At 48.3% G+C, this 10706-nt stretch overlaps 1 protein-coding gene across 1 annotated transcript; it reads right to left on the bottom strand.

The window, feature by feature from the left end:
* Positions 1-8575: 8575 nt before the first annotated feature.
* LOC136453928 (uncharacterized protein At4g15970-like) lies at positions 8576-10086 on the bottom strand. Its single transcript, XM_066454477.1, has 3 exons — positions 9775-10086; positions 9306-9674; positions 8576-9166 (listed from the first exon to the last, which is right to left on the bottom strand). Exons 1-3 carry the CDS (start codon positions 9979-9981, stop codon positions 8666-8668), a joined length of 1077 nt encoding a protein of 358 aa, XP_066310574.1. The 5' UTR covers positions 9982-10086; the 3' UTR covers positions 8576-8665.
* Between the last annotated feature and the right edge of the window lie 620 nt (positions 10087-10706).

The raw sequence follows: 10706 nt of genomic DNA, 5'->3' as shown, positions 1-10706 counted from the left end.
TGACTTGACCCTAACGGCACAGCCATTTGCAACCTGTCTTAACTCATCACTTATAGGTGCATCAGTTTGGGCTTTCTGTTTGAACCAACAAATGAAATCGGGGCTCCCTAGTCCCGCACCCTGTGAAAGAAGGGTATCATTTTCTTGCGGGGTAGGTTGCCTTGATCCATGCCAGGATTGACGAAGAAATTCCCTGTACCAACGAGAAACAAGGGGGTTGGACGACGAAATAAGGACATACGGCGAAATGAAACAAGTTCGTTTAGAACTTACCGAATGAACGGTTGCACCTCGACAAGGTTGGTCAACACATATAGCATGATACTACGCCAATCTTCATTTTTCAATTGCTTAATGGTCGATGCACTTGCGCTTCCAAGTTGCCCTTGGAAAAGGCTGAGGTTCGATTCATTTTCGCCAGCATTGTAACGAGGGGGTGGATTATGAACATTAGGAAGTTTCTCAGTGTAGTATTTCTCTATGAAGTTTGACACCTCCTCTAGAATGTATGCCTCTGCAATGGAAGCCTCAATTCTGGCTTTATTTCTACATTTTTTGCGAAGAGTCTTCAGACATCTCTCGATTATATAGCACCAACGGTTCTGCACGGGCCCCCCATCCGTGCCTCATACGGGAGGTGCACAATCAAATGCTGCATCAACAAGAAGCAGGCGGGTGGAAAGATCTTCTCTAACTTACAGAGCAACATGGGTGCCGCTTTTTCTAAGTCATCAATGACGGTCCGAGAGAGCTCCTTGGCACAAAGCTGGCGGAATAAGTAGCTCAACTCTGCCAGCACTTGCCAGACATGCTCCGGGACATAGCCTCGAACCATCACTGGAAGAAGCCGCTCAATCCATATGTGGTAGTCATGACTCTTCATCCCGTTGACTCGCAGAGTGCCTAAGTTAACTCCCCTCTTTAGATTCGTTGCATACCCATCAGGGAACATTAGCTTCTTGATCCATTCAAGTACTTCCCTCCTTTGGTCCTTTTTCAACACGAAATCAGCCTTAGGCCTTCTCCAGGTCTTGCCACGACTAGGAGGTTGCATCTCTTGATTTGGTCTATCGCACAACGTTGCCAGGTCTACTCTAGCCTTTGGGTTGTCCTTAGACTTTTCAGTGTCCATGAGTATTGCCCAAAGTGCCTCGGTGACATTCTTTTTAGTGTGCATTACATCAATGTTATGTGGTAGAAGAAGGTCATCGAAATAGGGGAGCCTCGTCATGCCCGAGATATGAGTCCACATATGCTGCTCACCATATCCCACAAAACCACCTTCTTCATTGGGCACGAGAGCACCTATCTGAGCATGAACCTCGGCACCATTCATCATCCACGGTGCAGGGTTTGTCACTTTGACGCCTTTCGTAAAGTTCTTAATGTCTTGTCTGAATGGATGGTCAAGAGGTAGGAATTGACGATGTCTATCAAACGACGAATACTTGCCACCCTTCTGCAACCAAATAAACCTCACACCTTCCTTGCATATTGGGCATGGGAACTTCCCATGAACACACCAGGCACAGAATATCCCATACGCCAGGAAGTCATGTAGGGAGTAGTGGTACCAAACGTGCATTTTGAAGGTTGTCTTTGTAGCTCAATCGTATGTTCATACCCCTTCGTCCCAAGCACGGACCAATTCATCAAATACGGGCTCCATGAACACACCCATATTACTCCCTGGGTGTCCAGGAATTATCAACGACAAGAATACGTTATGTCATTGAAAGGAGACACCGGGGGGGGAGATTAAGGGGGATAACAAAGACGGGCCAACATGTGTATGGGGCAGCCATCATTCCATAAGGATTGAACCCATCTAGTTGCCAACGCGACACGTACATTACGAGCCTCATCTGCTTTGATCACGATGTTTGTCATTAAAGTGGATCCAAGCTTCACCATCGGATAGATGTACCATCTTGTCAGGATTGTACCGTTTGCCATTTTTGTGTCATGTCATCTGTTTCGTGGATTCCTCGGTCATGTATAGCCTGTTGGATCCTCGGTAGGAACGGAAGGTACCGTAGGATTTTCATGGGGATCGTAAGTTGCCTCTTCTGGCCATCATCAGAGTCTACCTCCAGGTACCTGGAGGATTTACACTTTGGAAAGAACTTTGCATGCTCGTGTTCTTTCCTAAATAGGAGACACCCTTTCGGACAAGCATATATCTGCTCATATGGCATCTTAAGTGCTCGAAGGAGTTTCTGTGACTCGTACATGCTCTTCGGCAGAATGTGGCCCTCCGGAAGCAAGGTGCCAATCACGGCCAACATCTTATCGAAAGCCAGGTCGACTTAAGTTTAACTCGGACTTCAACCCCATTAAGCGTCCAATGGCATCTAGTTGAGACACCGTTGACCGATCGTGAAGGGGTTTCTGTGCCGAGTCCATCATATCGTAGAACGCCTGTGCGCTGCTTCCATCTCCTCCTTCTCATGTCCCTCATCGAACTGTCCTTGGTGAAAGTCATCTAACATGTCTGCTACCCCGGCATCAGCATCAAAAGCCTCCACCCATGGTCTTCACCACCTCCTCTCTCATACAATGGGCTTCACCATGGTGGACCCACCGGGTGTAGTCCGGCGTAAATCCATTCTTCACAAGATGTTTACCCATTTCCACCTTGTTTACCCTTCTCCTGTTTCCACATTTGTTGCAGGGACACAAAACTAGGCAATGTCCGTTAGCAGCGTTGCCAAATGCACTGTTCAAGAAAGCATCGGTCTTGTTCATCCATTCCGTGGTGTAATCACTCTGACTTCTCCAGCCCGTGTACATCCACTAACGGTCATCCATCCTCTAACATATGTATCGGCGAGTAATGTAACCATTAATTGCATGTACATGGTGTTCCTACTGTCTAATAGGTGAGAATAGGTCCTAATCCCACCCGCAGATGTGTAGATGATGTTAGTTTCCATGCTCTACTCCTATCCGAGACATAATTTCGGCAGCACCTCCCCGCTGTTCTCTAGATACACGTCCTGCCAAAGAAGAGTGTGTATCCGGAGAACAACAGGGAGGTGATGCCGAAACCCTGTCTCGGACTAGAGCAGAACATGGAAACTAACCCATCTACGCATCCGCGGGCTGTCCAAAAAGCGTCGACAATCCGAAATAGATACGGTCATAGATATTCAAAGATCTGCATACCTCCAACCGTATCTCTTTGAACGGGAGACGCCTAACTGGGTTACGCGATCTACGACAATGATACAAAAAGAGGGGTTATACCTAGGGTGGCGACGGAGTCAGGCTAGCAGGGCCGTGACGGGTCGGTGCAGTGGCGAGACGACGCGGTGCAGGCAGACCGACACGGTGGCGAGAACTCCGACTCAACTCTGATGGGCTCTTCTCTACAATAATGGAACAAATACTGTTATTTACAAAAAAATTTTGGCAGAACCTCCCCTGCACGGTGAGGTTTCCAAAACCTACAAAAAACAACGGCACGATGGCCGACAAGCACATATGGCTCAACAGAAGCCATGTAGTTTGGATATCAATCCATGCAGAAGAATATATCCATGTAGTACCACTACTTGTACTACTACTTTCACTATTGCTACTACTACTACCATTGGTTCTTCTTCTACTACCACTATTGCTACAACTAATATCATTAGTTGTACTACTACTACTACCACTACTTCTACTACTACTACCACTAATTCTACTACTAATACTACCACTAGTACAACTAATACTACTACAACTACCACTACCTCGACAATAATAAGTGAGAAGGCATACCTGACGGGCGACGGGGTAGGGGCGGGCGGCGTCGGGATCGGGCGGAGTCGGGGACGGGGTCGAGCACGGATGGCGTCGGGGCGGGTGGTCCACGGGGCGCGGCCGGGGCAGGGCAAGGCCGGAAAAAAGGCGGGCCGGGCGCAGGGCCGGCCGGGGCAGGGCGGCCGCCGGGGGAAGGGCCAGCCGGGGACGGCGGCCTAGCGCGCGGGCACGGCGGCGGCTGGGGGAAGGGCCGGCCGGGGCACGGCGCGCCGGCGGCAGGGCACGAAGGCAGCGGGCGGCGCTGGCCGGGGCAGGGCACGGGCCGGGCGGCCGGGCGCGTGGGCAGCGAGGGCAAGGCGGCGTGGGCGGCCGAGCGCGCGGCGCGCAGGCACACGGGCGCGGGCTGCGCTGCGGCCGGTGGCGCGCGGGCTTAGGCACTCTTGCCAGGGCCCGCGCGCACGCCCGGCGGCGTGTGGCGCGCGGGCGCCTGTTTCGGCGCGGGCGGGCGGGGCGGGCAGCGTGGGCGGACAGGCGTGGGCGCGGGATGGCTGGCAGTGACTGCCCGGCCGGTCTAAAACCGCTAAGTCCGCGGCTTTGCCGAGTGCCGGATCAGGGAGGCACTCGGCAAAAGATTTGTTTTTTTTGTTTTTTAATTTCTTTGCCGGTGCCCCAGATCTGGCACTCGGCAAAGATTTAATTTTTTTTTAAATACTTTGCCGAGCGTCTCAGATCTAAAACGTGTTGAGATGTCGTGATATCATATGTGGAGGCTATGATAAAATTTTTCAGAAGATTTCGTGCATGTTGTCACGTACGATGCTTACAAACCAGGACATCTCCACATGTGATATCAGATATATGCACATGTGATGGAGATGTTCTGGTCTGTAAGCATCGTACGTGACAACGTGCACGAAATTTTTTGAAAATTTTATCATAGCCTCCACATATGATATCACGACATCTCAACACGTTTCATGATTTTCGGACTTCGTTTGCTTTTTATAGAATTTATAAACACTTCACACGCAATTTCGCGGACATGTTTCGTGAACAAGATGTCCGAAATTTCGGGTCCGTTCCTGGATACGGCCTCTCATAACACTCACTAACATGACTATCAATTTTCGAATCATTAAACTCCATTATTCGTACCACGTGCAGTTCAAATTTCTAATTTCCGGAAAAATTCAAGTAAACGAATAAAGTAACTAAATATAACAAAAAGCCACAAACAATCCCCAAATTGTAACTAGGAGTTCCTGGTGCTTTAAAAAGGCAGCACAAAAAATTGGAGGCCAAAAACTAAAAGAACTAAAAAACTTTGCCGAGTGCCGGGGCATGACACTCGGCAAAGGGTGTCTTTGCCGAGTGCCAGCCATCAGGCACTCGGCAAAAAATGTTTTAATTTTTTTTTAAATTTCCTCTTTGCCGAGTGCATCCACAGGAGCACTCGGCAAAGAAATAATAATAAAAAAATTAAATCTTTGCCGAGTGCCGTCCAGGGGGCACTCGGCAAAGTATTTTAAAAATAAAAAAAATTTCTTTGCCGAGCGCCAGATCTGAGACGCTCGGCAAAGAATTTTTTAAAAAAAAATAAATCTTTGCCGAGTGCCAGATCTGGGGCACTCGACAAAGAAATTAAAAACAAAAAAAAAACAAATCTTTGCCGAGTGCCTAACCGCAGGCGCTCGGCAAAGAAGGCCGTGGCAGGGCGCCGTTTCATGGGCAGCCTATGCCGAGTGTAGAGATTCTGCCGAGAGTCTGACACTCGGCAAAGAAGTCCTTTGCCGAGTGCCTGTGTCGGCAAAGAAATCTTTGTCGAGTGCAATTCTTTGCCGAGTGCAGCACTCGGCAAAGAAGATCTTTGCCGAGTGTACCGATTTTTGACACTCGGTAAAGAAATTTACACTTGGCAAAGTCTCTGTTTCCAGTAGTGCCTTAACCGCGCCGTCTTTTCTCATCAAACCAGCCAAAACCCTAACCAGTTCAAAAAAAAGCCAAAACCCTAACCTTGGGAGCCATGTCTTCCCTATCTTGGCTCAGCCCGTTGCCGCCACCCCTCGGCCGCGGACGAGGCTGTGGGCGGAGCTCACCGCTGGTCGCTCGACACGGCTGGCAAGTTCGCTCACTTGGCGTATGTGCTCAGGGTCGGGGCGGAGCGTACCGCACATGCGCCTCGACTTGTCTGTCTTGGGCACTAGACCCCGGCGGCCTCTGTGACCTCAATGAACCCGCATGGATCTAAATCAACAACAATCGTGAGTTCTCCCGCTGTCTACTATAGGCCACTGCCTCCTTCAAATCTCATGCAAGCTCACCTCCTCCACGAGTCCTTGCCTCCATGGTTTTCTCCCTCCATGGTTTTCTCCTCGTGACTGCCACACTCTAACTGCAGCAGGTTCGTGTCTCGTTGTTTTTCGATTTTGATCTCCTGGTTCTCACATCTCGTATCGCGTAGTTTTAAGTTTGCAGATTCTGTTCATGTAATCGTCTATCTTTTATAGTTATCCTCTTCTCTTGTTCATCCGTGCTTCCTTCGGGTACAACAGCTGCTTTTATATAGTTCTGTTGTTGTGTCTTGAGTTGTTTTTTTATTTTTATCTTATGGTTTGCATATCTTGCGTCACGTAGTTTTATGGTTCGAGGATTCTGTTTGTGTGGGTCTTTTTTTCTCGATTCTAATCTATAGAATCCAAACTGTTTGTACCTTAGTTTTTTCCACGAACACCTGTTTCGCCTGTTTTGAAGTACAAAACTAATATAAAACCTAATGTCTTTTGGTATAAGTTGATTTGATTTTTCCATCTATTTACCTAGCAGTTTTTTTCAGAAGCAGTTATGTGTGTGACCTAAGAGAAAATCATGCCTCTCTAGCCTAATCTCTCTAAAACATTGAAGCACTTGGCTAATCCTAAGGAACAGAACATAGGGTGAAAGAGATGCTATCTTGGGCAACCACTATTCTTATTTATAGGCTTATTACACATTTTCAAGAATACCCATATGTTTAGACTTGAACCACACTTAGCCACTAGGGCAAAATTATCCAATTTGTCTTTCGTGCATTGGACGACTACGTGTCCTTCATGAAGTCGCTTTGCCTTGACACAAGCTCTTCGATGATGCTATGTGCCGCCCTGAGATCCTCCCTAGGTTTCGAGGCCCAAATCTAAAACCACTACGCCTGCGGTTTTGAGGCCAAAGTCGGCATGGCCTGCAAGTTGCATAGCTACTATGCAAAACCTCCAACGTCAACGCGTGTCCTCCATGCTCTCAATCTAGCAGTTCACCAAGTGTTCGCAACACCTTGCCTTGACTTGATCCAACACTGGTTTAAACTCCGGTCATGCTGTCTTCATCACCATCTTGCATGTACTCTTGCTTATTGACGTGTCCAATGCAAGTGTTGGCCATCCACAATCCATCCTCCGGCCCTTGATCCCTGGGCTTCGCACGTTTTTCTCCGTAGTTGCAAGATTACAAGTGTGGAAGTTCATATACTCCATAGCTCATCACTATTGCCTTACAAGTTTGCGTCGATCAAATTATATCCTCTTAAAATCCCCACTTTAGAGCATCTCCAAGAGTATCCAAAAGAGTCTTCCAATCTAGGAATTTTGGCAAGATTGAAAAACTCATCTACAACAACTCTCAAACCCACCTCTCAATCTTTTGGCACTTGAAAAAAAAACCATACCCACGCTCATAAAGTTACTCGCGCGTATCGTCGTGCCAATCCGGAGGTGGAAAGACGTGGGAAAGAAAAAAGTAGGATAGGGTTCCTGATACAAATTTACAAGAGAGAAATAAAGTACAAAGGTGGTTAGTGTGATTTAGAAATAGTTTAGGATTCCTGATGTAAAATTACCTTCTATCTCTTTAGCGCGAGATTTTGGAAGCTGTTGGAGTTGTAGCTTTTTTTTGTCTCCCGATATATTTTGCAAAGGTTGGAAAAACTATTTTTGGGAGTATTTTTTAGATACTATTGGAGATGCTCTTAGGGCTCCTTTGGAATGTAGGAATTTCATATGATTTGTACAGGATTTTCATAGGAATCAGATCATTTTTTTAATAAGTCAACGGGAGGGGAGAGGGTCCCCCACCTAGGTCTCATTGCATTGGTCGGCTCTGAAAGCCATAGTTTGAAACATTACAGGGTTTCAGGCATTCCTCGACGCACACATCGCGCTGCCTGATGAAACTGAAAGTAACTAAACATAACATAACATAGGGAGCGTAGGTTGTTACATTGCACTTGAAAGGATTGAGCACCATGTTGTTGCGATGTGTCTATCGTCAGGTTTTAGCCTTGCTCCCCAAATATATGCTTCCAATTTGCATGCTAAAAGGACACCCGTCAGAGTCATTTGTTCCTTTCTGATAGCAATGGTGTTGCGCCATTTCCAAATATGCCATGAGCAGAGCAGCACGAAGGAGCCAAAGTGTTTCTGTGGGATGTGGTCTGGGCATTATCTCTTTTAACCTTGCGATAGGCCAATCTTCGTTAGGCCTTGTTCGCAGTATTCCTCCTGGAATCAATCCAGGTGATCAAAACTTATACAAATTATGCAAGCAAACCGGGTAGGAATGATTCCAGGCCACAGTTCCCCTTGAAACGAACGGGCCCTTAGTTATAATGCCGACTGCATTCCAAAACTGTTGTGCATTGGTGCAGCCGAAAATGATGTGTGCTGTGTCTTCAGGGCCTGCATTGCAGAGGTTTCATTGTCAACTATTCTTTTCTTCACCAAATTCAGTAATTCACCTTGCCCTGAATTCTGCTCTGGGATAGGAACCATGCAAAGAACTTTACACGCAGGTCATTTTCACAGGTAAAACGCAGAAACAAGAAAGTTTGCTTTGTTCCAAAAGGGCCTTACAATGAAACCCATACCCATCGATCGATAACAATTCACACGTTCCAACCTATTGTCTTCCAGCACCTAGCCGGGGGCGTCCACTTGAAACCCCCCTTCTTCCTCTCCTCCTGCGTCAGCCTCGTGTAGTTCCTCCAATCCACGGCAGTATCCTTGAGGTCGAGCACCTTGTTTGCCAGCCCGATGCAGCAGTTGGCGTGCATGGTACAGGCTCTGTTCAGGTCGTGGTACTCGCAGAACCCGCTGAAGTACACCGTCTCGACGGCCTCGATCCTCGCCCGCAGCTTGGTGGTGAGCTCGTGCTTGATCTCGTTGAACACCCCCTGCTCGCTACCGCCGGGGAACCTCGCTCTCGCCGCCCGCCAGTACCTGAGTATCTCGATGCTCCGGTTCGTCGACCTCATGTAGTAGAGCCCCGTGTTGAGCGTGTTGTTCAGGGGAGCAAACGCGTCCCTGAAGTAGTCCGTCGACAAGCTCATGTCGGCGTAGACGGAGATGTGGTGGAACGGGTTGCGAAGCCATATCATGTCGGCGTCCTGCAGTGCAGCAAGCGGCGGCAGGCCGAAGCAAAGCTGATGAGAAACGAAGCTAGCTAATAAATGGTAGCTAGGTTAGGTCAAATGAGCTAGTAAGCGCGCGCGATCGACGCGAGGCTTAGGAGATCGATCATCTTGCCGTGAAGAGGAAGCTGTAGCCGAGCTCGAGGATGCGCTGCTGGAAAGAGAGCTTGAGCCACACCAGCTCCAGGAATTCCTTTGTCATGAACCTGTTGGCCGAGCTCAGGTTCGCCGTTGACTTATTCACCTCAAGGAGGTAGCAATGAGGGTGAACGGCCTTGCAGCGGCCGAACCCGCCGGCGTCGATGGCGATGACCAGGACGTGGTTGAGGAAGTGCTCTATGTCCTCGCCGTTCTTGAAGCTCTCACGGTAGATGTCCAGCAGTGAGCCGGGCTGCGCCCATGCCTCGTTCACCAACGTGAGTATCACCGTCCTGTCCTCCATGGCCACTCTCGGCAGAAGCTCAGCTAGGCCTGCGAATCCCACCTGCGAATGAAATGTATACACGCACGATCGATATATATACACCAGTACACCACACTATTCATCAGACTATTGCATTTACGTATCAAACATATATATATACCTCTTGATCATGAGTAGTAGTGTTGTCGCTCTCCTGAGCCCGCGGGCCAGCCGACTGCCGGGTTCCACTGCTTCCCCAGCTCATGGAGATGCTTGACAAGCCGTCGCCGAGCCGGTCGGACGCCAGGAAGAAGAGAAAGGCTGTGGGCAGAGCAGCGCCGATGAGGAAGGACACCAGGTGGCTGCTGTCCTTGCCTCCAAGCCCCATGTTGGTTGTTGCGTCTCCGAATTCAATCTGCAACGACAACGCTAGTCATGTTCTATATCTCTGGCCCTGCGAGCCTCTGGATCTCCAATGACAAGGCCAGATCAAATGCTGCTTTGCTACTCCTACTAATCCATCGTTCTCTTCTCCCAAGGCATGGACTTCATTTCCGCACTTCCTAAACTTCGTCTCGTTGGCTAAATCTTGGTTACACACGGTCAAGGTCAACTTTTGTCCAATGGTCCAATAAGCATGAATCGGTCGAGATTACCGGGTCATAATTTTCCTCTGACTCAGTAATATCCTCTACGGAAAACAAATAATTCGTACTGTTAGAATATTTCTAACCTTGAAGCTGGGATATGTTTTTGGATCTTCATCATCCAATGGTTCATCTCACCAACTGAATAAAACTTCCATTTTTTGCCAACCAAGAAAAGCTCTTTAATTTTCTTTTTCCCCATCTTTCTAAATCGTTTTTTTGAGAACTATCTTTCTAAATCGTCACAAGGCTGTCGTACGTATTTCTTTTTGTCATCATATACGACTACTGCGCAGCGGTTAGCCAATGGTCATAGGGGACAACTACCTCTACCTGCCGTGATGTCTGATCACTAGTAGTATTAGTTTAAGCACAAGTACGATTTTACACGTACGCACGCATGTGCTAACCCCGCGCGCGATGGGAACAAGCTGTACCAGCGGTTTTCCTTGTCAACCACCGTTGT

Source organism: Miscanthus floridulus, chromosome 5 (assembly GCF_019320115.1).
Source record: "Miscanthus floridulus cultivar M001 chromosome 5, ASM1932011v1, whole genome shotgun sequence".
NCBI lineage: Eukaryota > Viridiplantae > Streptophyta > Magnoliopsida > Poales > Poaceae > Miscanthus > Miscanthus floridulus.
Note: the sequence above shows the minus strand (reverse complement) of the source record. Positions and strands in the feature narration are given on the sequence as shown.

Excerpts from the sequence above, each read along its gene's own strand:
- LOC136453928 (XM_066454477.1), bottom strand. The coding sequence starts at position 9,981 with ATGGGGCTTGGAGGCAAGGACAGCAGCCACCTGGTGTCCTTCCTCATC. Across the intron at positions 9,675-9,774 it reads CTACTACTCATGATCAAGAG|GTGGGATTCGCAGGCCTAGC; the intron begins GTATATATATAT and ends TTTCATTCGCAG. Across the intron at positions 9,167-9,305 it reads GCTACAGCTTCCTCTTCACG|GACGCCGACATGATATGGCT; the intron begins GCAAGATGATCG and ends GCTGCACTGCAG.